At 56.4% G+C, this 26828-nt stretch overlaps 7 protein-coding genes across 7 annotated transcripts in view; 4 read left to right on the top strand and 3 right to left on the bottom strand.

Annotated features, from left to right (window-relative positions):
- PTSG_12240 (uncharacterized protein) overlaps positions 1-1643 on the bottom strand; it is a 5242-nt gene extending 3599 nt beyond the window's left edge. Inside the window, exons 1-3 of the mRNA XM_004994268.1 lie at positions 1228-1643; positions 705-1002; positions 403-510 (exon numbers count right to left, since the gene is read on the bottom strand). Coding sequence (XP_004994325.1) covers positions 403-510; positions 705-1002; positions 1228-1530 — 709 coding nt within the window. The 5' untranslated portion in view covers positions 1531-1643. The remainder of the gene's footprint in view (positions 1-402; positions 511-704; positions 1003-1227) is intronic.
- Positions 1644-1677: 34 nt separating this feature from the next.
- On the top strand, positions 1678-12001 carry PTSG_05009 (uncharacterized protein). The gene is made up of 32 exons (XM_004994267.1): positions 1678-1957; positions 2218-2423; positions 2707-2824; positions 3108-3213; positions 3515-3746; positions 3977-4097; positions 4309-4389; positions 4514-4579; positions 4812-4916; positions 5176-5243; positions 5462-5560; positions 5864-5972; positions 6190-6240; positions 6450-6557; positions 6722-6817; positions 7057-7285; positions 7551-7609; positions 7802-7911; positions 8141-8261; positions 8621-8735; positions 8917-8993; positions 9150-9252; positions 9452-9537; positions 9746-9800; positions 10028-10170; positions 10382-10492; positions 10724-10819; positions 10953-10994; positions 11122-11185; positions 11322-11381; positions 11628-11717; positions 11872-12001. The coding sequence occupies exons 1-32, from the start codon at positions 1751-1753 to the stop codon at positions 11940-11942; spliced, it is 3405 nt and encodes a 1134-aa protein (XP_004994324.1). The 5' UTR covers positions 1678-1750; the 3' UTR covers positions 11943-12001.
- Positions 12002-12157: 156 nt separating this feature from the next.
- On the top strand, positions 12158-12746 carry PTSG_05008 (uncharacterized protein; the record flags this gene model as incomplete). Its single annotated transcript, XM_004994266.1, has 2 exons — positions 12158-12343; positions 12561-12746. 2 exons carry the CDS (start codon positions 12158-12160, stop codon positions 12744-12746), a joined length of 372 nt encoding a protein of 123 aa, XP_004994323.1.
- Positions 12747-13730: 984 nt separating this feature from the next.
- On the bottom strand, positions 13731-21420 carry PTSG_05007 (uncharacterized protein). The gene is made up of 14 exons (XM_004994265.1): positions 21167-21420; positions 20519-20939; positions 20165-20280; positions 19595-19964; positions 19254-19353; positions 18979-19097; positions 18623-18716; positions 18177-18427; positions 17853-17957; positions 17562-17640; positions 17236-17318; positions 16740-17032; positions 16458-16575; positions 13731-16229 (listed from the first exon to the last, which is right to left on the bottom strand). The coding sequence occupies exons 2-14, from the start codon at positions 20621-20623 to the stop codon at positions 14070-14072; spliced, it is 3993 nt and encodes a 1330-aa protein (XP_004994322.1). The 5' UTR covers positions 20624-20939; positions 21167-21420; the 3' UTR covers positions 13731-14069.
- A 53-nt stretch (positions 21421-21473) lies between these two features.
- PTSG_05006 (uncharacterized protein) lies at positions 21474-23821 on the top strand. The gene is made up of 6 exons (XM_004994264.1): positions 21474-22205; positions 22387-22480; positions 22779-22893; positions 23088-23137; positions 23294-23373; positions 23594-23821. Exons 1-6 carry the CDS (start codon positions 21618-21620, stop codon positions 23669-23671), a joined length of 1005 nt encoding a protein of 334 aa, XP_004994321.1. The 5' UTR covers positions 21474-21617; the 3' UTR covers positions 23672-23821.
- Positions 23822-24037: 216 nt separating this feature from the next.
- Positions 24038-26208, bottom strand: PTSG_05005 (uncharacterized protein; the record flags this gene model as incomplete). The annotated part of the gene is made up of 2 exons (XM_004994263.1): positions 24038-25964; positions 26192-26208. 2 exons carry the CDS (start codon positions 26206-26208, stop codon positions 24038-24040), a joined length of 1944 nt encoding a protein of 647 aa, XP_004994320.1.
- Positions 26209-26669: 461 nt separating this feature from the next.
- PTSG_05004 (uncharacterized protein) overlaps positions 26670-26828 on the top strand; it is a gene marked incomplete at its 5' end in the record, with an annotated part of 9556 nt that continues 9397 nt past the window's right edge. The window contains one exon of the mRNA XM_004994262.1: positions 26670-26738. Within this exon, the coding sequence (XP_004994319.1) occupies positions 26670-26738 (69 nt within the window). The remainder of the gene's footprint in view (positions 26739-26828) is intronic.

Raw genomic sequence — 26828 nt, 5'->3', positions numbered from 1 at the left:
ATCTCAGTTAACCGGGCACTGCCTTACTAATACCACAGGCGGGTACAGCTCTGACTAATTGGTTAGGTTAGGCAGCTCAGAACGAAAAGATGCCAAGGAAGCATAAACAAAGTACTGTCTGCCAGGTCTTAGATGTAAACAAAACGCGATGCGGACGAACGATAGGGGTTCTGCGTCGTGATACAAAACTCCCACAGGATCTCGTTTTCACGGAATGAGTCATCGGTGCCGGTCTACGCGCACTCAATGCTAGACTCCTGCAGGTAGGCAACTCGCCGTCTGGGTTTGTGTGCGAAGCCTCTGCTACACAACCGTACACACACACACACACACACACACACACACACACACACACACACACACAAACGCTTGCACATACCCACACACGCGCGCGCATCATACCTTGGGAGTAGCGGAGAAGGAGGGTGTCGATGGACTGGCCAACATGTGCCGACGCCACGTTGGTGAGGGTTACGCCCTTTCGCAGCATGTGAGACAGGGACATGTGTCCTGCAGAAGAGGAGAAAGCAGGAATAAAGGATCAGGACCGTGACTATGGGGGGGGGGGGCAATGTGATGGTGACAGGTGTATCAGCAGCAACGACACTATGCTTTGCGCCACGGTGTTGGTTGATGCAGAACCCATGCAGGGGCCACGACAGACTGCACCCTCTTTTCTGTGCCCACCATGACATCACACGCACTTTGTGTTGTCTGCATCCCTGGGCGGAGTCGAGTGCGAGACGCGTGAAATAGAGCAGCCGTCGAAAAGCGCTGCTGTGCGCGCGTGGAGGGCAGGGGCGGGTTGCTCCAGTCGGTCAGCTGGACAGTGTGGGTGGGAAAGGTGATGGGGCTGGACTTGGCGCTGCGTGACCGGCGACGAAGGCGGGGCTTTGCAGATGTTTTGGGCTTCGATGCAGGCGCTGTGCTTGCTGTTGCTGAGGAAGATGAGCGTCTTCGTGATCGGGGTGTGAAAAAGGCAGCGACAGCCGCCGCTTGTTGCTGCGCGATGAAGGCATTATGGGTGTCAGAGAGAAAGAAAGAAAGAAAGAAAGGGGAGGGGTGAGTGAGAATGCGAGCGAGTGAGTATGAGAATATGAGGTTGAGTGAGAGTGTGAACATGTAAGCGTGAGTAAAACTGTGAGTATGAGTGGGAGCGAGTTGGCGTGGTGTCGTGCTACAGCTTCAACGCACACACATGTGAACAAAGGATTCACGAGTGCTGACCGAGAGTCGAAGAGAGGGTTCTTCTGGGGACGAGTCAGCAAACACGATTGGCGGTGTGGGTTGAGAGGAGGGCGGTGAAGCATCCGAATCCATCAAGTCTGTGTCGTTGTCATTGTCGTCGTCATGGTCCATCTCGTTGTGTTCTGGGTGTTGCGGTTGCCGCTTTGCTCGCTTCCTTGCTTTGCGAACAGCGCTGCGTGGCGGAGGGCCGGGCGGCAGTGGCGGTACCTGCACGTCCACTCCCATCTCCATCTCTATCTCCATCTCCGTCTCCATCGCATCAGCTCTACCGCTCCCGCACATGGTGGTGGTTGCAGGTCTGCTTGTGTGTTGAGACAACTTGCCGCACTGTGTGCTTGTGTGTGCTTGTTGTTGTGTGTGGTTTGTGTGTTTCCGCGCTTTTCGAAGGTTTGGCGCCAACTGGGGAACTGCTGACTCAGCACTTTCTGAGACTGCTGACACGACGACAAGACAACAAGAAACGGCAGACAAGACAAGCAAGCAGCAAGCAGCCCGCGACAAGATGGACGGGAGCGACGAGCAACAGCAGCAACGGCAGCAACGGCAGCCAGAGGAGGAGGAGCAGGGGCCACAGGACGGAGGCGAGGCAGCCACCCACGGACAGCCTGCCGAACCCGTTGCTCGACCAGCGAATGACATCCGTGCAAAACGGCTGGCACGCTTGGCCAGGCTACAGTCAACACCACCGTCCAAACGGGCTGCACAGGAGGTGTGTGTGTGGGTGTGTGTTTGCGTTTGTGATGAGGTTGTGTGTGTGGGTGTGTTTTGCGAGTGGGTTTGTGTGGGTGAGGGAAGGTCGACGAGTTGTGTACACGTGACACTATGTGGCCACATGTGTCGACCGTGGCGAACCCGGTCACCATGTCACACAAACACACACTCACATTCACAACAAAACACGCACTCACGCACCTCAAACGTTCACGCACCACAACGCACTCACACATCGCATGCATCGCGCCCGAGCAGGATTCAGCGACGAGTGAGACGCCAATTACAGCCAGCAAAGATGAGAAAACCAACACCGCAACAGCGGCTGCAACCACCACATCAATGGACACCAGCAACACCAGCAGCAACACCAGCAGCGGCGACAACCCTTTCCTGAGCCTGACCCAAGACGATGCAGCACCCGCCAAAACAGGTGCTTCACAGCAAGCTTCGCCAGCCAAATTGTAAGCGACCACATGAAACGTGGCTCATCACTTGCGTCAACACCACTTTGCACCACTGTGTTGTATGCTTGTGTGTGTGTGTGTGCTCTTGCGTGCTCTTGTGTGCTCTTGTGTGTACTTGTGTGTGTGTGTGCTCTTGTGTAGACTTGTGTGTGTGCACTTGTGTGTACTTGTGTGTGTGTGTGTGTGTGTGTGTGTGGCAAGCTCAAGTTCTCATGCATTCACACTCGCTGTTGTCGAATGCGTTCCGTGTGCGTGCGTGCAAACTTGCTGTGGCTTTCAGGCCAAAGGCCATGTCGCCATCTCGATCATCGCCAGCATCAGCGGCAGCGTCAAACGTCCTGTACGAGTACGCACACGACTTTGCTCGCACCGTTCTCAATGTGGAATACAGAGACCAGGTATGAGCAGAGCCGGCATGTGCGGTCCTGTTCGCGCTTTTCTCGTCGATGTTGGTCATGTGGGTCTTTTGCTTCTCCTATCGACCTGTTGCTGGCGGTGATAATCGTGCTGGTGCCGGCGCTGTATTGAATGACTCAGCTCATTCAATCACACACACACACACACACATACACACACATCCGCACACACATACACACACATACACACACACACCCACGCACACACACACACATCCGCACACGAATGACCCCACACCCTCCCACCTGACGCACGACCATAAAGGGCGACCTGTCAATTGCACAGATGCGTCTGTCCAACAGCGGCAGCGGTGCTCAGCCCGTCCCCTGCCCGCACCTGCTCCAGGAATTCAAGGACGACACAGAGCTCGGTGTGTGTGCTTGCGTGCGTGCGTGTTGCTATCTCGGGATCCATCTGTGTGTATGTTGAGTGCATGATTTGTGGTGGTGTTATGTGCCGCTTACCCACTGCCACTTGCATTTCCCTTCATGTCGCCGCGTGTGGCCTGCGTAACGCTCCCCCCCCCTTTCTCTCTCTCTCTTTGTCTCTCTGCCTCTCTGTCTGTCTGTCTGTCTGTCTGTCTGTCTCCCTCCCTCCCTAACTCTCTCTCTCCCTAACTCTCTCTCTCTCTCTCTCTCCCTCTCTCTCTCTCATTCATGTCCCTCCTGCAGACGAGCGCAAGTTTGTCGACGCCATCATTATGGCGCATCTCCTTGCTGATGCCCCCGCAGCTCCGAAATCCATCGCGTATCTTGCACAATGTTTCCACCGTGCCGCTGGCCGTCTGCGCGTGCTGCCTCCAAAGTCGCGGCTGCGGCGCCTGGCAGAACTGACGCAAGAGCTTGCAGCGAGCTATGCAAACACGATCCTCATGCTGGACGAGCCCATGTTCCCCGTGGACGCGTGAGTCAAGGCCACACCACGTGCTCTCGTCTCTCAACGACGTTATGCCACTTGCACACATGCACATGATCACACATGATCGCACACGCACACACATGCGCACAATCACAGAACCACCCACAACCACCCGCAATCACACACAATGTGTTTGTCTCTCTCATGCGGAATTACGCACACTCACACACGCGCCATCACACACTCGCTTGCCCCTCCCCCCGCGTGGCCTGCAGGGAGACGCGTGATGCGCGCAAGTGGGTTGTGCAGGCGCTGCTGACAAAGGCGGAGCTGGGTCCGTTCCTCTCTGCTGTCGTGGACGTGTGTGCACAGGACGACCCAGCAGGCATCGAAACGGTACGAGTGTGTGTGTGTGTGCATATGTGCGTGTGTGTGTGTGTGTGTGTGTGTGTGTGTGTGTGTGTGTGTGTGTGTGTGTGTGTGTGTGTGTGTGTGTGTGTGTGTGTGCATGTGATACATCCCAAACACGGTCACATCCCGGCACTTCCAATGATGCCATTCCCTGTCCGAGTGTTCACACACATGTGCGTGTGTTTGCCCGTGTCAGATCTTTCTGCCTGTGCTGAGCGAGCTGTGTGAGATTGCGCGGCAGACACGCGACATCCAGCAAGCCCTGCCAGTCCTGCAGGTGTGTGTGTGTGTGCATGCGTGCATGCGTAGTTTTGCTCGTGTGCGTTGTTCGCGTGTGCGTGCATGGTGTTCGTCCGTGGTTCACGTCCGTTCAACCGTGTCATTGTCACTGGCGAATATAGGCGTTCCAGGCGTGCTGCAGTCTCGGCACCGCCCACAAAGGGCAGCCCCTTCCCGTGGCACACGCGGTACGTGACCCGCGAGGCATCTGCACATGTTGCGTTGTCCGCGTTGTTCGTGTTGTCGTGTCGTTCGTGCTGTTCGCGTTGCTCATGATTGGTTGTGGCCGCCTGCCCTTTGTCCATCATGCCATCGTTGCTCTGTCTTCCTTGGTCCGTGCACCCACCCCATCACCGACCAACCGCCACCAACTGCCCTCACCTGTTTCATTCTCCCCCAAACAACAAAAAAACACTGCAGCTTGTGATGCATGCCAACTTCCTGCCCGACAGCGAGACGGCGGCGGCGGTGACAAACTCACCCATCGGCGTCTTCCTCGAGCCAGGCGTCATTCCATCAGAGCAGGTGATGCGCGCACACGCTTGTTGTACGCGCACAGGCGTGCAGAAGATGCATGCACACTTGACGACATGGCGCATGCAGCGACATACACGCACACACGTTCACGCATACACACACGTGCACGTGCATGTCACCGCTCACTCTCTCCCGCAGCATGTTTACGTGCATTTTGCACGTACGTGCGTGCGTACGTGCGTACGTGCGTGCGTGTATCTCTCACTCACTGAATCAAACACTCCCTTGTCTCTGTACATGTGTCCAGCCATTCCCGCTGCTTGCATCACGGCCACGGTTCTCGGCAGCGTCGCTCTTTACCGTCAAGGACCGCAGGTGTGTTATTGGTGGCCGTGGGCGTGGCGGCTGCCTGATGGTGGCGTTGGAGGAGGCTGTGTTGATATTTTGGACGGTGTCGAAGTGGAAAACACGCACACACACGCACACGCACACACACGCACACGCATGCACACGCATGCTCACACACGTACACGCATGCACATGCACATGCACACACTGGCACCTCCGCCCTCGCCCAATGACCACATATGCAGGCTGCCGCCGTCTGTTGTTGAGTCGACGCAGTCCACGCTGCGGACATCCCTCGCGCTCTATCGACAGCACCTTGTCCAGACGTGCAAGGGCTTTCTCAGGTGGGCGTGCATTGCACTGTGAATGGATGGGTGTGAGGTTTACTTGAGAGTTGGGTTGGCAAAGTGTGGTTTAGTGTGGAAGGGCGCTGTATCGGCGTGTCTTGGTGGTTGGTTGGAAGCGCAGCTCTCCCCAAACGCATCAGCGTCTCACTCAACCACAATACGGCCCCATAGACCGGTCCTAACCGTATACCTTGCCCGCATCATGACCATGCATGCGTGTGTGTGTGTGTGTGTGTGTGTGTGTGTGTGTGTGTGTGTGTGTGTGTGTGTGTGTGTGTGTGTGTGTGTGTGTGTGTGCAGGACGGCTGATGGGCGCCAGCGGTTCTTTGCGTTTCTGAAGATTGCTTGTGCCGTGAATGCAAAACGCGCACAGCTCGGGTCCCAGCTCGCTGGCGCAAACCTCATGCTGGTCAGGCAGCCTGCCGCTTGCAGAGAGGCGAGGGGATTGTTTCAGTGTGGATGTACAAATATGTGTGAATGTGTGTGAATCGTGTGTGTGAATCGTGTGTGTGAATCGTGTGTGTGTTGTGTGCATGAGATGTGTGTGCGTGTGCATGTTTGTGCCTTCGACGGGCGCGTGATTCACCCCTTCGCTCCACTGCCGCCACTTGCTTGCTTGCATGCAGTTCACGAATTCCGACAACGTCGCCATGAACCTCACCGTCCTCATGAAGCAGGTGTGCACTTGTGTGTAGGCGTGTGCTGTATGTGTGCGTTGTGTGTGTGCATGATGTTTGGTGTTAGTTTCTCTTTCCACACACACACACACACACACACACACACACACACACACACACACACACACACACGCCTAACATCACGTGTCAACTCACCCACCATGGTCACCACCACCACCACCACCACAATACCGACAACGACGACGCAGCTGAGCCACAAGCTGGTCACGTTTGATGCTGCGAAACTCAAGGCGAAGGCGATTGATTTTGACATTCGCATGCTCGCCATGGAGGATGCACCCAACGACACACAGAAGGTGCGCCCGTACATGTACAAATGCATGTGGTTGTGTGTGTGTGTGTATAATTGGTGCGTGTGGGGGTGTTACTTTGAATTGGATATGCGTACGTGTGTGTGACATGCGTATGCCTGTGGTTGATACTCGTTGCTTATCCAATCGCCTTCGGCACTGCGTAACAGGAGACGCGACTGAAGGCGTCGGAGGAGGAGACGAAGAAGTGGTTTGAGGACACGCGGGCAGAGCTGCAGGCGTCCCCGCTGCCAGAGAAAACCATTGTGTGTTGCGCGTTGTCGTCATATGGAGTTGGACCTGCGTTGTTGTGGCTGTTCAAAGGCAAAGGGGCTGGGGGGGGGAGAGAACCACACACACACACACACACACACACACACACACACACACACACACACACACACACACACACACACACAATGCTGCGCAGCATTGTCTACTCACACCTCTGTCTTCACACCCCCACGAACATCATCACCATCATAACCATTACCGCCATCGTTAGATGCTGTCACGGCAGTTCTTCACAACGCTGCATGTGCTGCACATTGGCTTCCTGCCGGCAACAGCGCGCCTCAACGCCACATACCGCTCTGGCCGCAGCCGGCTTGCCTTCATTGACCGCGAACTGGCAGCAGCGAGGCAGCGCGGGGAGCAGGCTGCACAGCTTGCCGCACAGCTTGACACGCTCATTGCTGAGCGGCTCGCGTTTGAGGCAGATGTGCTCAACGAAGGTAGGGCAAAGGCGATGGTGCGGGGGAGAGGGGTCCTGCTGGTGTCGGTGTCGGTGTTGGTGAGGTGGGGATGGGAGTAATGGTGAGGATGTTGATGGTGACAGGTGCAAAGTGGGGATTGGACCACTTTCCCCTGTGTTGCTGCTGAGGTCTTCCGTTTGCGCATGGTTCATCTTCTCGAGACAAGTGCAAGCCGCCTCTTCCTCGCTCACACGCGTTTGCATACCCCTACGCATGCACTGCATATGCTGCATCTTCCCATCAGCGCTGCTGGGCGACTTGGTTGAGTTTTACGGCTTTGTCGCCGCGTGGCTGCTCCAAGTGGTGAGTATGCACTGCACAGTGCTTTGGCGCATGTGTTGTGTCCTATTGCCATGGTTTCATCATGCTTACGCATGCACTCACGTAGTCGGTCTTACGTCCACACGTTCACACATTTGCACACACACACACACACTCACACGCACACACACACACACACATGCATGCATGCATGCACCACCGCTGACGGTTCAGGCTGGCGGAAACGACACCATCCCGCTTCCTGCCGAGATTTCGCCGCAGTGGGCGAACATGCCAGAGTACTTTGTGTACGACGTGATTGAGTTCTTCCTCTTCGTCGCAAGGTGGAAAGAAATCAAGCACACGCTTGTTTGCGCACGTGTGTGATGTGTGTGTGATGTGTGTGTGCGTTGTGTGTGTACGTCGACCAGCTCACTTGCATGTGTGCGCATGTATTTGCTCCTCACTCACTCACTCGCTCGCTCACTCACTGCCTCACTCACACACACACTCACTCACTCACTCACACTCTCGCTCACTCGTCCTTGTCTCTATCGCTGTGTGTGTGTGCAGGAGTGCCCCGCATCTGTTCACGTCGACGGCGGCAACGCCGTACATCATGCGCTTCTTCGTTGCCTTTCTCCTCAGCTCAAAGCACATTCCCATCGCCTTTGAGCGCTCAAAGATTGTCGAGGTGCGGCCGTGCTGCCTTGCGGTGCTTGTGTTGTATTGTTCTACAGTGTGCTGTGGTGTGGTGCGGTGTTACGGTGTGCTGTGTTAGTGTCTCCGTTGGCTTTTGGTGGACAGGCACCACCGACTGGTTGTTGTTGTTGTTGTTGTTGTTGTTGTTGTTGTTGTTGTTGTTGTTGTTGTTGTTGTTGTTGTTGTTGTTGTTGTTGTTGTTATGCGGTGTTATGCAGACAGCACGTCCAAGATGCAGTGAGTCATCCCAACCTCACTGCTCCATTCTCCACCCACCAACCACCCACCAACCACCCACCAACCACCCGCCAACCAACCGGTCGACCAACCGGCCGACCGTTGCCATCGCAGATACTGTCGAGTCTGCTGCCTGACAAAGCACCCAACACGTCGTTCCTGTCTTCGCTGCTGCAGACGGACCTCGGCATGAACCACCTTGGACCAGCGCTCATGCGCTTCTACGTTGGTGCGTTCCTCCAAAACACACACACACACACATGCGCACATGCGCACATTTTCGCCTGTTGCGAGTTGGCTTGCGCGCGTGTTTTTCTCAAACAATTGTACATGCAAATATGTACACATGTACACGTCATCGCAACTCCGCCTCATCATGTCCTGCATCGCCGTATGGCGACTGCGTGCAGATGCGGAGGAGGTGGACTACTACGCCCGCCCAGGCGTCCGCTACAATCTCCAGCTCATCCTCAAGTCAATGTGGCAGGTGTGCGCGTGTGTGCTCGTGTGTGCGTGTGTGGTTCGGTTGTAGTTTTGTTGACTGTGTTCGATGCTCATGCACGGCAAGCGGCTGTTTACACACACACACACACACACACACACACACACACACACACACACAAATTGTTTCTTCTGTGTTCAGAACCCGAAGAGCCGTGACGCAATCATCGCCAGCACGCAGGACGACGGCTTTGTTCGTTTCGTCATGCTGCTGATCAACGACACCACCCTCTTCTTTGACGAAGGTCGTGTGTGTGTGTGTGTGTGTGTGTGTGTGTGTGTGTGTGTGTGTGTTGGGGTTGTGGGAGCGAGCGAAGGTGAACATGTGCATGAAAGCGGGCGTGTGTGCACTTGTTGTTTTGGATGTGTGCGTTTGCTTGCTGACTTCAACTGTCGCCATTCACACCACCGCCGCCATCGCCACCTACATGATATGGTGTGCAGTGTTTGACTGTTTGGTGAAGATCAAGAATCTGAAGCGGCGTCTGGCGCAGGCAGAATGGACTGACGAAGACCAGACACGCGAGGAGGTGATGTTCCTCTCACAGTCACAGCGGAAGTGTTGCTGGTGCTGGTGAAATGAATGGTACTGAGGTGCATGCATTCAGGAGTGAAGCTCTGAGTCAATTCACCCTGACGTCCCCTGTGTGTGTGTGTGTGTGTGTGTCTGTGTGTGTGCCTGTGTGTGTGTCTGTGTGTGTGTGTGTGTTCCTGCGTGTGTTTTCATTGGCATTACAGGCTCAGCAAGAGCTGCCGAAGCTCGAGAACCAGGCCAAGACACTGTCCATGCTCGGTGGGTGATGGCCACATGTGTTGATCACGTCTCCAACGCATCTTCGTGTCTGTGCCGAACCACCCACTCACATTCACACAACACATACACATACACACACACAACACAACACGCACACACCCCACACACCACACCACACACAACACACCACAACACCCAACACAACACGCATTCACACGCACGCGTTCACATCCACGCCTTCTGCCTTTCGTCGCCACCACTACCAGCTGGGGAGACGCTGCACTTCTTCAACAATCTCTCTGGCGCTGTTGTCGACCCGTTTCTGCGGACGGAGGTGGTTGGTCGTCTCGCGGGCATGCTCAACAGCAACATCAGGTGGCTCTTTGGTCCACAAGCAAGCAAGATGGAGGTGCGTCTGCACATCGTGCCTGCTGTGCGTGCTGTTTGCCTGGCCGCCTGCTTTTCTCACATGCATGTGCTTGCGTGTTTGTGTATGTGCGTGTGTGTGTGTCACTTCCCTCTCACTGTCACGCCTCCTCGCGCCCTCCACCATTGTGCCGACCAATCATTTTAACCATCCCCCCTCTTATCCCCTGCCCCTTTCCCCCATCCTCCACCAGCTTGACCAGCTGCGCGAGTACGACTTCAACCCCATTGAAGTTCTGCGCCAGCTCGTCGCCATCTATCTTCACTGCTCCCGCATCCCCACCCGTGGGCCCGATAACCCAGACGTGCGTTGACGGCGGCGACAGTTGTGATGGTCGTGGTGGTCATGATGATGACGACGACGTATTCCTGTTGTTTGTGATGTGTGGTGTGATTTGCTCACGCGCGGTCAGTGAGCGACCGTGGCGCGTGGCGTCAGACACTGCTTGACCATCTATGTGCATGCTGTCACCTGCCACCTCTCCTCAAGCAACTTTTGCTCTCCATTGCTTCCTGCCATCTCCACACCTCCACAGCCCAAGTTCATCTCCGCTGTGATTGAGGATGCACGCTACGACCACTCGTTCCTCCTCAAGGCGCTCGCAACTCTCGAGCGAAACTCAACCGCTTACGTATGTGTGTGTGTGCGCGCGTATGTGTGTGTGTGTGCGTGTGTGCGTGTGCGTGTGTGTGTGTGTTTGAATGTCGCCGTTGTTCACTTCCACCTCTCATCCTCACATGTGCGCCTGTGCGATGCATCTGCAGGATGATGTGAAGCACTTCCGGCAGCTGATTCAAGTGGCCAAGGTGTGGCTTCTCGCTGCGTTCTCATCACCCACACCTCACTGCACGTCTTTCTCATCGCTCACAACTTGGTTCTCTGTGCACGTGTGTGCGTGATTGTGTGCATGCGTGCGTGTGTGTGCATGACCAGGCTGCGCATGAGGAGATGCAGACGGAGGAAGCGGATCTCGGAGACATTCCCGACGAGTATCTTGGTAACGACTGTTGCCTGGACTACTGTTGCTTCACACCACTGAAGGAAGCGAGCAACTACAACCGCACATACAACACGCAACCATACAAGCACACATTCGCAGTACTGATATCCACTTGCACACGCAATTGCATTAGATCCCGTCATGTACACCTTGATGAAGGACCCCGTGAAACTGCCGTCCAGCCAGACCATCAGTCAGTTTGCTGCCCTGCACCTGCCTGCGTGCATGTGCATGTGCATTTGTTTGGCTGTTTGTGGTTGTTGTTTGTGTACGTGTCTGTCTGTCTGTTTGGTTGTTTTTTGTTGTGCGTGTCCGTTGTGTCATGTTGCGTGTATCGTAGTGCGGCGAGCGCTCGATGCAGTCAGTCCCATGGGTCCGTTACTCGAGCCCCACGTGCTTACGCCAATCTCTCTCCTGTCCATGTTGCCACCGCCATCAGTGGACCGCTCTGTGATTATCCAGCACCTCCTCTCAGATCCCACCGATCCGTTCAACCGCAGCCCACTCTCTGCAGATGACCTCGTGCCAGGTGAGCATGGAGTGGATGGGAGTGGGTGGAGCAACAAATGGGTGGAGGTTGCACCCTCTTCGCGCCTCTCTCTTCCCTTGTGTGCCTCTCCCTTCCCTTGTGTACTCACACAGCAACAACAACACCACACACACACACGCACATATGTTTGCAGTGCCCGAGCTCAAGGCTGAGATTGATGAGTGGCTGGCAGCCAAGAAGCAAGCAGCCAAGTCGCAGCCTTGAATTGCCGAAACTTGTTTGATGATGTTCATGAATTTTCAGTAAACGAGCACAATCCAACAACAACGCGCACACACACACACACACACACACACACACACACACACACACACACACACACACACACACACACACACACACACACACACACACACACACGCACACACACACACACACACACACACACACACACACACACACACACACACACAACTGAGATGGCAGAAGAAGAAGCGAGGTCGATGCTGAAGGGCTTGCTTGGGAAGCTGGTGCGCGTTGGGGTGTCTGACGGACGCATTGTGCAGGGTGTGTTTTCTTGCGTGGACAATGGCTGTAACATCGTGCTCACCCACGCCAACGAGTGGAAAGGCCCGCCAATCACGGGCGCAGACGCATGGCCAAAGGTGGGCATACGGTTGTACACGCGCATGTGCATCAGTGTGTCAGTGGCGTGCGTATGCCTGTGGTGCAAGTGTGTGAATAGAACCTCTGCATGCATGTGTCGATGTGCCAACATCAGACTCCGCCATCCTCCGACACCAACACACACACACACACACACACACACACACACACACACACACACACACACACACACACACTTTACAATTGGTTTGCCAGGATGACGAGCTGGAATTCAGGAGACCGATTGGACTCGTCATGATTCCAGGAGACCACGTGTCGCGAGTAGGTGTAGCGGCGCAACAGCCACAGCACTTGCTGGACGCTCAGGCGCGAAGCAACTCAGATGAGGACGTGTCACAGCAGCTCCAGGAAACCCTATCCCTCCAAGGCAATGCGGCATGAACATGGCTATCCCTCAATGCAGCTTTGTGTTCGGTCGCCCCCACTACACACACACACACACACTCGCTCTCCTTCTCTCTCTCTCTCTCTCGTTCTTCTTCCTCCCTCTCTGCCCCTCTCTCTTTCTCCTCATCACATCGCTTCTGCTCTGGGTGCTTTGTCGTTTCCGCATCCACTCCGTCTGTGTTGCCTGCTCTCAGTTGCGCATTTCTCGCATGGCACACTTGTGCATACTGTTGCCGAATTGTAGATGTGTCGTCCCCCATCCATAGTTACTTATATGATGATGGCCTTTCCATTAAACGTTCCCCCCATGTCAGCGTGCACAGCTTGGTGTGTCGGTTGCGAGAGAGATTCACAGATTAATTCTTCGTCTCCTCCTCCTTCTGTACTCAAGGCTGGCAACAGAGCAGAGAGCGTCTTGCTTGCAATCACACGCGCGACGAGGGAAAGCAATGGCTGTTTCATTGTAAGCTAACCAAAGGGAGGATAAAGACAAGAGCAACTTAAATGACACGGACGACCCAACGTGCACTGTCAAGCACATAACACCACCATCGACAGCACCAACGTCAACAACAACACAAGCAAGAGTCAACTGTCTGCACAGCAGGTGATACATCCGAGCAAACAAAACGAAGTACAGGTCAACAAGGGACAGGATCACAAATACGAGCACGCGCGTAAACCGCAATCACGCGCGCGTGCAACTGAACACAAACGTCACAGCAACAGGAGTAGGTCAGGTAAGGATGTGCTTAACACCTAACTGCGAGCAAGAAAAAAGAAACCAAATGGAAGAGCGAAAGCAGCATGGGCCTGGATATGAGCCCTTCCTGCGGTGAAGCAAGCAAACAACACTAGCCGAGCAAAAAAAAAAGTCCAAAGAAAACAGAGGCGATGGAAGCGGGTCCCATCCTCGCCCATCCTCGCCCATCCTCGCCCATCCTCTTGGCCAAACGCTACCGCCCGTCCACCTCAATCAGCTTCACCACCCACCCACACCAGCAAGCACCACATCATTACCGCCACCCCCCCCCCCCCCAAATTTGCCTGCCAGTCGTCAGCACGCGTGCTCAACACGCGCGTCATCGGATGTGGCGCTGCACCAGCCGCTCGATACCAGAACGGCGGCTGCTCTTCACACTACCCCTGAACAAAATCAAGGCCGGTTGCACCAAACTATCAGCGGCACACGACCGCCGCCTCAACCATCTCAAGCCCAACTCAGCTCAGCTAAACGCAAAACCCATAACTCCCAACACGCCAGCTCAGCACAACTCCTCATCGAACCACACAAAACATCGTGGTGGTGCTGCTTCACTACTTTCCGTCCACCGCCTCATCGCCGCCACCGTCGTCTTCATCACCAGCACCAGCACCATCGCCGTCGGCATTGACACTGCCATCGTGATCGCACGTCACTGCGCTGTCCGCATCGCCAGTGTCGTCTGCATCCAGTCCGCGGCCCTCGTCCTCAAAGGCAGCGCCGCTCGCCATCGCAGAAGTCGCCAACGTCGTGGTCGCGCCATCATCGCCGGCATGCGGATGCCCCCGCGGTGCGTCATCACCAGCATCACCTTCATCACCTCCATCTTCTGCACCAGCATCATCAACATCAGCATCATCATCACCATCGCTGTGTGCGTTGTCGTCGCCAAAGGGTGCGTGCTCTGGGACAGGCAGCAGCTGTCCAACACGGCTCTCCTCCGCTGCAGGCGGCGTCATGGCCGTGCGCTTCGTCGTCATCACGGGCAGCGGCGGCGTCGACGGCTTTGGGGTCGGTGGGGCCGGTGCTTTCGTCGCAAGGGGCGACACGGGCGCTGAGACGGAGGCAGGCCGCGGCGTCGGCGCAGCAGTTGTCGTGGCCACCGACGCCGTCTTCGACCGCGACGTCGCCCACAGGTCGAGCTCAAGGTAGTCGTTGGAGTGCGTGTTGGGCGACATGAGCGGTGACGCAATGCGCGAGTGCAGTTGCGTCACAGCGTAGATGGCGATGACCAGCGGATCAATGAGGCGGAACGTGTGTGACTCCACCAGCACCTTGTGGCGCTGCTGTGGCCGTGAGCGCCGCCGCCGCCGTCGCCGCCGCCGTATGCGCTTCGTCTGCTGCAATTCTTGCTCAGGCGTGGCCGTCTGCTTGGACACGGCCGCCGATGCGTGCGAGACAGCACGGCGCCGGGGACTGCCCACCTTGTTGGTGCTGCTGGTGCTGCTGATCATGGTGGTGATGTTGTTTGCCTCGGGGCTGGCGGCCGGCGATGTCTCCGCTCGCGATGAGGTTGCAGTCTTCACACCGCCAATGTTGGATGACGATGCAGACGGCAACACCACATCGTGCTGCTCACCGCTGCCACTGTGACCTGTGGTTGTGGTGGTTGTTGTTGTTGCTGTTGGTGTTGTTGTTGTTGCAGCTGATGACGACTGGGGTGGCGGTGGCGGTGTGGGCGCGTCCTTGTCGTCGCCGCTGCTCTCCTCAGACTCGCCGCTCGTGGGGCGCAGGAAAATGTCCTTGAACCGCGCGAGCAGGACGCGCCTGCAGCGGCTGCGGGACACGCCAAGCACGCCGCGCCACCCACACATGGCGTGGAACGTGTGGTACTCGTGCGCGGCGACAAACCAGCCGCGCTGGGCAACAAAGCGGCAGGAGGAGAGCCAGGCAAGAAGAAGGCGTGGCTCAAGCGCCGTGCACGCCGTCGTGTGCAGCCCGCGGCGAAAGTCGAGCGGAACATTGCGGTCAAAGACGCCAAAGCGGCGCGGGGAGACGAGCGCGGTGAGGAGGCAGCGGGCAAGCAGCCCCTGCATGAACAGCACGGCCCACTGCTGGTCGCGCTGCTCAAAGGCTGCGGTGGAGATGAGGGCGAGGCGAACAAGCCCCGGCGACCACTGCTGCAGCACCGCCCCGGGCTTCTCCGACATGAGGCCCTTGATGAAGGTGGCGACAAGCGAGGCAACCACCTCCACAGACGGGCGGCGGCCCTCCACGCTGCGCAGGTGGCTGGCGGCGTTGCCCAGGAGCGCAGCAACCATCTGTCGCGCCGTGCTCGGGATGGTGATGCGCGAGTACGCGGCGGCGCAGTGCTCCAGACACAGCGCTTCCGGCACATCGGCAATGGACGCAGCCGGGTCGCACCAGCGCGCAAGAAACGCCTTGCACGCGCTGGCCGTCTTGGTGGAGAGGGCGTCGAGGAGCGAGGCGAGGCGGGACACGAGAAAGCGCAGCCCAATGCCGCGCGACACAACCATCACCACGCTCGCGTGCGCAAGCTTCTCGTTGGTGAGTGCAAGGTCGAGGGCGCGGTGAAGGTGAATGGCGTCATCTGTCAGCACCAGCTCGTCAAACTCCCGGTGTGACGACGCAACGGCACCACCAACACCACCGCTGCCAACACTTCCGTCACTAGCACGGCCGGTGTCGGCGTTGGCGCCCAGGGAGACGCTGGCAGACCCGAGTGACGCCATCGAGGCCTCTAAGAACAGCTCCTGGTGATGATACAAAATGCAGGGGAGGGGCAAGTGTGGTGTGGTGTGGTGTGGCGTGGTGGCGTGGACGGGTTGCGAAATGGGGATTGGGAGGTGTGTGCGTGTGTGCGTGTGGGGGGGGGGGATAGGGAGAGATTTGGGAGGTGAGTGCAAGCACCATGGGCATACAGCGCACACAAAAACAGACGCAAACAATCGGTGTGCCCACACAACAGATAGTGCACGCACCTTTGCGTTGCATTCGAGGCTGACGGTGCAGGGCTCAAGGGTGTCTGGATTCTTGACAATGTCCGCCAACTTTGTCTCCAGCAAGTGCGCAAGGTTGATGGCACACCGGTCAAGCAGGCTGATGGGTAATGCGTGGGTGGTGGTGATTGATGATGATAATTGGTTGTGTGATGGGTGATGGTAATGGGTTGTGAGGTTAAGCAGATTGAGAGGCACGTGGCAATGGCATGCACGACTGCAACAACCCATCAGACCATGTGCGTGCAGGAGTGAGAAGCTCACTTCAGCTGTGGCCCGTGTCCCGGCGTGTGCATGTGCGCCGGTGCCGCAGGATCGTGACCGTGACCGTGACCGTGTGCGTGTGCATGTGATCGTGTATGTTCGTTGGAGGCGCGGCGGTGTGCATGTGCGCCGCACTCGCGGCAGTCTGAGCGGTCGCTCCTGTTGACGTGGTTGCACGAAGGGCAGAACCAGAGGGCCGGTGCAGTGAGGTCGGCCAGGCGCTGGCACGACGCGGGAACATCGCCGTCCTGTGTTGCCATCGCCCGCGCCAGCAGCTGCTGCACCAAATCAGCCTGATGACACAAGCCGTGGTACGCACATGTGTGAGATAAGGCCGCGGCAAGTGCAACAAAAACGAGTGCGGAGAAGAATACGTACACGGCAAAGAACGAATATACTAACGTACACACCAGACCAACATCGCTAGTGCACACAGCTCGTGTGCAACAGAAAACCCAGGGATGGGATTGCGGGGGTTTGCTGTCGGAGCACTGACCATGCCGGCTCTGTTCCAGTCGATAAATTGGCGGACAACCGGCGAGTCGATGGCTGAGGGCAGCGGCACCTCGCTCGCCGCGCCTGCTCGGGCGATGGACAGGAGGGTGTGGTATGTGGTGTGTGGGGTGAGAATTATGAGAATGAGGAGCTGAAAGTTAACATGTGGCAATGATTCGCGCGGGGGCGGGGGGACCAACGCGAAACGAAGCACATGAGCCACCAAGTGTGTGTGTGTGTGTGTGTGTGTGTGTGTGTGTGTGTGTGTGTGTGTGTGTGTGTGTGTGTGTGTGTGTGTGTGTGTGTGTGTGTGTGTGTGTGTTGCACCTGTGAAGTTTGCGAGGGACTGGATGAGCTTGGCCATCATGAGAAGCGTCTGGTGGTGCACAGGATCGGGCTTGCTGTCCTGTTGGTGTTGAAAGCAGTATGAGTTGGTGGTGGTGGTGGTGGTGGTGATGGTGAGAGACGGTTGCTGGGGGAATGGGGAGAAGAGCAGGTCGTGCTGCTTGCGCGCGCCACGAAGCAGAAACCAACAGCCAGCGCAAGAGATGTGACCACGTGGAATGGGTGGTTGGGCGTGCAGTCATCTGGCTTGATGGCTGGATGCACGTGACGTACGAGGAGGTTGAATGCCTCTGGATTGATGAGGGCCGGGCAAAGCAGGCGCAGGAAGACAAAGGAGCGGATGACAACAATGCCGTGGCCAGGAAACCGGGCCTCCATCTGAACACGCATTGAACACGAGGCGGGGGAGGGAAAAGGCATTCACAGAACAAAGGTTAGTTGTGTGTCAAGGCAAACCTGCAATGCACACACAAGTACAGACACAAAAACAAAAATGCACACACACACACACAAGTACAGACACACACACACACACACACACACACACACACACACACACACACACACACACACACAGACGCGCCCGTAACAACCCACCAAGTCAAAGAGGTCCTTTGTGAGGAGGGCGAGGCTGAGCGGAAAGCGGGCGGTGTTGTGTGTGAGGAGATCGCACACGTCCTGACACACGCCAACGAGCATGACCAGGCGCCGGTCTGGCGTCATCGCGCCATTGCCGCCACTAACGCCGCCGCCACTGCTGCGATTGCTGGCGGTGGCCGTGTCCCCCGTTTGCCGCACATTCACCTGCTCAATTGGATCAGAGTTGCACGCGTTCTGCACGGGCGCAGCTGTGGTCACAACAGCCAGTAAAGCGGTGGTCTGGGTGAGGGGGGGGGGCTTGAGGAGGGCTGAGGAAGGAACTTACCACGCGCGCAATTGACAGGACATCCAAAGAAATGTCCTCGCACACACAAATACAGCACACACATCCCTGGCGAGGGCAGGGCAGCATACAGGGCAGGACAGGGTGCACGTTAACGGACCGAGAACGGCGCAGAGAAAGTCGTGTCCAATGAGGCGGAAATATGCAGAGACGAGACGCGTGGCCGTCGTGTTGCGTCGAAACACCATCGGCGCCTGCAAGGGGAAAGTGATACACATTCACATGAGTAACCAAGCGCAATACACACGCACATTAAGCTTGTGTCGGGTGGGGGGGGGGGCGCACAAACAAGCATGCGGGCATGCAAACGCACCCTCCTCCTCCTCCTCCTCCTCCTCCTCCTCCTCCTCATCATCATCATCATCATCATCATCATCATCATCATCATCATCATCATCATCATCATCATCATCATCATCATCATCATCATCCAACTCCCATCGCCTGGGTACTCACAGCGCGTTCGTTGTTGATGTCGTCCTTGATGACGGACGTGAGAAAGGGGCGCGCCACACCCGCACTCTCCAGCAGCGTCAGCAGCCACTTGGCCGTCTGGTGCGTCAGGAACCCGTCAACTAAGACACACACACACACATACGTGGCACAGATGAGTGCATGCATACAATGCACACACACATACACATGCACGCACACACATACACACGCACGAACACATGCACGCACATGCATGCACGCACACACACACACAAACGAGTGCCATGAGTGTGTACCTGTGCAGATTGCCTTTGCGAGGGCAAACGAGTTGTGGGAAAGAGCTGTGACGAGCTGGGCAGCGGGGATGCTTGCCTCTCGCAACACGCTGTCAGGTACCTGCACAGTGACCCGTGATGATCGATGATCAATGATCGATGATGGAAATGACATGCACGTGGTGGTGAGCACGCCGTTGTGATGCTCACAACAAGCTCCATCAAACACACGAACAGTAGTACAAGCATCGCTGGAGACAAACACTGTGGTCAGGTGCTCGTATCTTCCCATCCCCACCATCCTGCTCCCCCTGCTCCTCCTCCTGCTCCTTTTTCGCCCCCTGTGTGCGTGGTACGCGTACCGCGAGCCAGTGCATGCGGAGGCGGAGAGGGAGGCGATATGCAGACTCGACCAGGCGGCGCAGGGCAGCTGGAGACGCCGTCACATCACCATCGCCATCACCATTGTCGACATTGCCGCGGCCATGGCTGCCCTTGGTTGGCGTGACCGTGCTGGTGGAGACGGTTGGCGACGCAAGCACCGACGACGACGAAGAGCACGACGCCGTTGCTGCTGCAGACTGCGGCGACGTGAGCGGTGAGGCAGCAACGGTTGCTGGCGCAGAGGCCGTGGCGGCTGGACTCGCCACGCCACGAGCAGCACCAGCGGTGGGGCGCGCGCGGGATTGGGGTGGCGCATCGCTCGACGCCGTTGTTGGCCGGGACCCGGGGCTGGCGAGGCGAGAGATGCAAACACGCGTGCATGAGATGGAATGAATGGTAGGGCAGCGGCAATGTGACGGAAAGGAAGAAACAGGCATGCGGTTGTGAATGGACGTGACGTGCTGTGCAGAGGCAGTGAGAAAGGCTGTCGACAGACAACATCACACACACACGTTTGGTGTGTGTGTGTGTGTGAGCATGTACAACACCTGAACGGAAACGCGGTTGTGGAGGCGTGACTGTGCTTGCGGGGATCAAGGTGCGTTGTGCTTTCGTGTGTCGGCAACGTCGGCAGCGGCCTGGTCACCACATCTGCGAAAGTCGCCTTTGATCATGCCCACATGAGAAGCATGAGTGTTTGTGTTGATGACACGTCAGTCATGTGTCGACTGCGGATGCAGTTCGAGAGCGTCGAGGATGGCACATGGGACAGAAGCAAGCTTCCAACGACATCCACACACACACACATACGCACATACATACATACACACACACACGCATATACACACGCAAACATACACATGCACACACACATGCACACGTATACACACATGCACCCACACCTCTGATATCTCCAAGTGAGGTTTGTCGATGTGGAAAAACCTCCAGAAGGATGAGCCACGCTCCTTATCGCGTCGAGCCGGCGAGCCTCTCGACACGTTGGCCATGGTGGCACGGCCAAGTGACACAACTCACAGAAGCAACAACAACAACAGCAACAACAACAACAAGGGTCACAGCAACTGTGGAAAAAGCTTGTCGACACGCGCTCAGCTCAGGTGCTCGGCAGCGGCGATTGTGCTTGAGGGTCCTACGACTGACCAGGCCTGCTGCTGCGCATGTGTTGTCGAGGAGGATGTGCTGTCGACAGTGTGCTCAGCACTTCTGTGCGCGTGCACGTTAGTGTGGATGCCCTTTGTCGATCAAGTGAACTGGGCTGGATTGATCACGGAGACAGGTGCCTGCGCGAGTGATGGATGGTGCCTGTGACGGCAGTGATGGCAGAGGTGGTTTTGGTGTTCACACAGAGAGCAGTGAGCATGCACGCATGTGTATGCATGTGAGCATGTGTGTGACAGTGACACGTGGTGGTGATGACTGCGTCTTTGTCACAGAGCACAACAGCCAGACAAAGGAGGAGGCAAATCAAATTCAATGAAACGTGATGAAAGCAGGGACGTGTGGCCCACCCCCCGAGCATCAACACGCACCTGTGCCAGCGGAAGGTGGAGCTGCTCGCCTGGGGCGGTCGTCGACCACAGCAAACGCTCAGAAACACGTGCCGTGCCGAGAGAAACGCCTCGTTGAGATGAACGAACAAGAAGGCACCAAGAAGTCAAACGAGCTTGACGTCGGATCGGAGGCGTGCGGGCGTGTGAGTGTGCAGGCTGAAAGTCAACAAAGGCGAGGTGGATGGTGCTGGGTAAGACAGCAGCAGCAGCTGTTGTCTTGCTTTGTGCTTGTGCTCACGAACTTGCTGAAAATTGGCAGCATCATGGGCTAATAATCATCGGCGAACAGAAGCCGCAGACAAACAAACCACCAGGCAAACGAGGGTGCGGGTTGTGTGTGTGTGTGCTTGTGTTGGTGTCCGTTCGTGCCAACGAGGAGCAAAGCTGCTCTGCTTTGTTGGATGGGGAAGGAAAGGGGGGTGAGGGGATCATGGTTGGAAAGGGGGATACCGTAACCGTGTCGCTGCTGGGGAATGCACGGGTGTACGAAGGCGTGGATGCAAGAGGAGGAGGTGTCGCCATGACGAACACCGACAACAACACCACCACCACCACCACCACCCAGCCACCGCAAGTCAGCATGAGCGGCAGACACAAGGACAGCAGAGGAAGCACAGGTGGCCTGTCACAGTGTCACACACCCATGAGAACAGCGACAGGGACAGCACCACTGTTGAGCGGTGGCACTGGTATCAGCAGTCATGACATGGCTCGCACCAACAGCAGCAGTGCGCAGCCAGCACTGTCGATGGCGTCTGCTACAGTGAGGATCGCGACAACTTTTCTGCCCGCACTGGACACGGCTCACATCTGCTACCGACGACTGGAGAGCGGCGACCGCGCACAGCTGAAAGCCCTGCACGATGTCCTGTTTCCCATATCCTACCCCGATCGGTTCTTTGACAGTGCAGTGATCCCCTACAGTGAGCTTGACGCGTTTGGTGCCTTCAGCCATGATGGCACTCTCCTGGGCTTCATCGTCTTCAAAATCACCCCAGCTTCAACCGTGGACATTGAGGTGCGTCCAGTGCATGCCGTGGGGATTGGTGGCGATATTCGTTTTGAGGTGGGAAGGGGCAGGCAGGTGAGTGCCTTGGCTGTGATCCTGAACGTTGCAGAGCCAGGATTATGTTGGAATGGGCTGTGCGTCAAATCCCAAGCATCTTCTGATACGTACGCCAACCTGTTTTGTTCTTCAGGATCAAGGCGTCGTGCATGATCCAGAACAGAAGTATAGTTTGGTGTACATCCTTACACTCGGTGTCATACCGCGATTCCAATCCCACGGAATAGGTGCGTTGTCCTCTGTGTGTGTGCGTGTGTGTGTGTCTGTGTGCGCGTGCGCGTGTGTGTGTGTCTGTGTGCGTGTGTCTGTGTGTCTGTGTGTGTGTGTGTGTGTGTGTCTGTCTGTCTGTCTGTCTGTCTGTGTGTCTGTGTGTGCGTGTGTGTGTTCGTATTTACGTGTATATGTGTGACGCAATCTGAGCGCCGGTTCTCTTCATCATGTGCTCTTGCTGTCTCTGGTGAGCATGATACACGGGGATAGTGTTAACCGCTCACGTACTTGCGCGTTGCCACATATCAATGATAGGGTCGGCGCTGCTGGAACTGCTGCTGGCATGCAACGTCGTCAGCAAGCGGTCATGCAAGGCTGTCCTTCTTCACGTCCTCGCCTCAAACACGCGCGCCGTCGCCTTCTATCAGCGGTGTGTGTGTGTCTGTGTGTGTGTGTGTGTGTGTGTGTGTGTGTGTGTGTGTGTGTGTGTGTGTGTGTGTGTGTGTGTGTGTGTGTGTGTAGACGGCGGAGTGGGCGTGCGTTTGTTCGCACGTGCACACCTCCTTGTGTTATCAGAGAGCACAGAGTTGACACGGCACATGCACCCGTATGTTGTGTGCACAGGCACGGCTTTCGTCGCTATCGAATACTCGAGGACTACTACCATATTAACGGTGTGGCAAGCGAGCACATGCACACACACAACGTATGAAGTGTCTGCTCTCCGTAGCCACCCAGCAGCGCTCACATCCAACCACTTTCTGTGTGTGTGTGTATGTGTGTGTGCATGTGTGTACGTGTATATGTGTGTGTATGTGTACGTGTGACAGGGGTGCCTGCCGCTGCGCTAAGCTGCGTTCGTTACATTCACGGCGGTCGGCCAACCTCTGTGTTTGACCCAATCTTCCTGGTGCGTATTGGTACATGTGCGTGTGTGTGTGTGTGTGTGTGTGTGTGTGTGTGTGTGTGTGTGTGTGTGTGTGTGTGTTCTTGTACTTGTGCTTGAGCAATCCAGTACACGCAGGCACAGATGCCGTTTGAGAGTCGTCACAGTCGTTCTGCATTGTACTGTGGGTCGTTTACATTGTTTCTCCCACTTGTGTGTGTGTGCCATGCTGCCGTGCTTGCAGATGCTGGACGGTGTGTGGCAGTGGATATGCACGCGAACGACACAGGCACTGGTTGCAGCGTCGCGGCTTCTCACCTGACTCTGCCACACGACACGACACGACACACACAAACACAACATAACCCAACACACTCACATTCCCTCTATTTAACTGACATGAAGTGAAGTTAGATGGCGATGTGTTGAACTGAACAACGAGTATTAACCAATGAACTAGAAGCACAAGCGATACAGGAGAACACGAGCAGGACAGGCGGGGAGGGAGAGTGGGTCGTGTGTGTGTGTGTGTGTGTGTGTGTGTGTGTGTGTGTGTGTGTGTGTGTGTGTGTGTGTGTGTGTGTGTGTGTGTGTGTGTGTGTGTGTGTTGAAAGCTCATGTTGCGTTCAACAAACTCAAAAAGGGGCAAGCGCGAAGAAAGTAACACGGTTGTGCGTGCATGAGGGCATCACTCATCATCATCATCATCATCATCATCATCATCATCACTACCACTACCACTGCCGCCTTCGTCGTTGTCAGCAGCAGCAGCATCATTGACATTGTCAGCATCCGTGTTGTCGCCCATATCCGTTGAGTGGGCCTGGTTGTGTCTCAGCTGGACCGGTCGCCAGTGCTTGTCGAGAAACCCGTTGAGCTGAATGACATGTAGTGCTTCCTCTGCCATTCTCGCCTTGCTTGCTTGCTTGAGAGCCCTTCGCTGCAGGTCAGCCATGGCTCGCTCGATGATGTCGCACAGCACCTTCACACGCGTCTTCTGCACCTGCCCTCGCGGAATGTCTTTGGACTCCAGCTTGCCAATAAAGTCTGGGGTCTTGCGAAGCTGGTTCGCCCTCTGCCGCAATGCTCTGTTGTAGACCTCAGTCAGGTTCAGCGAGGGCGATTCGGGGGAGCTAAACTTGACGGACAGGCTGCACCGACCGGTCGCAATCCACTCGCGCCACAGGTGGAAGCTGTCGTAGGCCTGCAGCATCTGCGTGGCAGCCTCTGCCGCTCGCTGTCCTTGTTCTGGCGCGCTGGCCATCAGGAACACGATATTCGCCCCGCTGAGGCCAAGGCTTTCGCGCTTGTGCCAGAGCGTGTGGAGAAGGTTGTTGAGGAAGTCTTTGAAGTGGACCTGCGTGTAGGTGGCCTTGAGGGCCTTCTTGGTCTTCCTCTGCCCGTCGCTGCCAGTGCTGTGCATCTCTGGTGGGTAGAGCTTGCCGTAAAGAAGCCCGTGCATGTGCGAGACTGCCATGGCCACTTGTGTGCTACAGGACATCACGGGCACGTCCTCGTGCACGGCGCCATCACGACGCGGCGGCAATCCGTGGTGCCTGCCGCATGGGAGATAGAACGGCATCTCGTCGATGTAGACGATGTAGGCGTTGTCCTCGAGGAGGAGGTCGCGCAGCTCCTTCGCAAACGCCAGGCGCTTCTGCATGCTGGCCTCGCTGTTCATTGTCGTTCCAGCTGCTGGAATTACTCGCTTGAGGGTGAAGATGTTTCGCTTCAGCGCGCGATACACGCTGCGGGTGCCTTCAATGTGCGTCTTGTCATAGAGCTCCTTCACCACAGGGTTCTCGAGGCACGTCTCACGGTTCAGTGGCCCAAGGAAGACCTTCTCCTCGTCCCGCAACCGTTGCTCTGCGGGCAGCTGCTCCTCCAGTCTGATCATGATTCGGCGGAGCTTTTCAAGGTTCATGTGGTCTGCAAGCTGGTCTGCAGTCATCGTGCAGTCGTCATGAAGGAGCTCTCTCATCACTTCCTCGTCCTCAGGGAAAAGCCTCCTGGGCGTGCCTGCCTTCCTCCCCCGCTGGCTTCTTGGTGCTGTGGAGCTGCTTGCTGGCGTCGCATGCCCTTCTTCTAGCCCTTGTTCTTTCCGCCTTGCGTGGTAAAGCACGGTCTTGACGGTTGCCGGCGGCATGCCAAAGAGGGCTCCAATGCGGCGAGCGTCGGCGCTGCTGCTTTCGCCAGCCTGGATGACGAGGTCCTTCTGCATCTGCGTGTAGTGGTTGCGCGGCCGCTTGCGCGGGTTGGGGTCGAAGGGGTCTGCAGTGATCCGCCTCCTGGGCTCACTGGTTTCTTTGCTCGCCGCTTGTGGCTTCCGCAGCTTGCGAAGTGGTGGCAGGAACGACAGCCGCTGGGTCTGAGTGGTCACACTCCGCTTGCCCTCGAGCTCCTCCACAACCTCGCCAAGATCCGTCCGCTGGTTGGAGCGTGTTGGGGAGGAGGAAGAGGACGAGGACGAAGCTGCGTGATCAAAGTGCGCATCTGTCTCCCACAGCGCGGTTTCTGTGGGCTGCATCATCCCGCCGCTGTGACTGGCAGCGGTGTTGCTGTCCATGGTGCTCGGGTGAGGATACTGCTGCACGAAGACAAAGGCGTCAGTGCGGCTGAGTATGGTGGGCTTCAGGAGGATGGGAGGATGGAAGACGAGATGTGTACCCTGTTGTGTCGTGCAACGGTGAAAGTGCTGAGGACCTGTCTGTGGCTGCTGCTGAACAGCACATCAACAGGTGTTTGCATCGAAGGCGGCAAGCAGACGGCGCGGCGAAATGCACACGACGCAATCCATAACGCGTTGCTTCGCCTCAAAACACACAGGAAGGACAGCAAGCACGACACTGAAGGAAACATGACCGGCTTCAAGACAGACTATGCAGCCAGTGGCAGGTACGCGGGCGTGGTACTGGTAGTACAACGTGCAGCTCCCCTTTGCCTCACATAGTGGCTGACTCCTCACTGTGGCTGTGTGTATGTGTGTGTGTGTGTGTGTGTGTCTGTGTGCGTGTGTGTGTGTGTGTGTGTGTCTGTCTGTGTGTGTGTGTGTGTGTTTGTGTGGTGTGTGTGTGTGTCTGTATGTCTGTGTGTTGTGACCGGGGCTGTCAGTGAGGTAAGACATCAACGCCGGTTTGTATTAGAGATAAAACGTACTGATAAAGGATGTCTGCCGTAAAACTGAAGGCGAGGAAAGATCTTGCGTGACTGCAATAAGAATCCGGGATTATGGAGAACGCCGGCGAGTGTTGAACACGGAAGCTTGAGAGCACGAAAAGAGGGACAGCGGATCCTAATAGGGCGAGTTTGCGCTGCGGCTGATGGAGTATAAAACTATAAATGTCCGCGTGGGATTGTGCTGTCACGACGATGGCATTGACAAGTCTGCGGTTCGTGCCGTATGCTGCTGCGTTGACATTCACAATGATCCATCGCATGCACCTCACCTCTCATCATTCGTCCTCCACCCTTGCTTGACC

Source organism: Salpingoeca rosetta (assembly GCF_000188695.1).
Source record: "Salpingoeca rosetta unplaced genomic scaffold supercont1.11, whole genome shotgun sequence".
In the NCBI taxonomy this organism is placed as follows: Eukaryota; class Choanoflagellata; order Craspedida; family Salpingoecidae; genus Salpingoeca; species Salpingoeca rosetta.
This window is presented reverse-complemented; position numbering and strand designations above follow the sequence as displayed.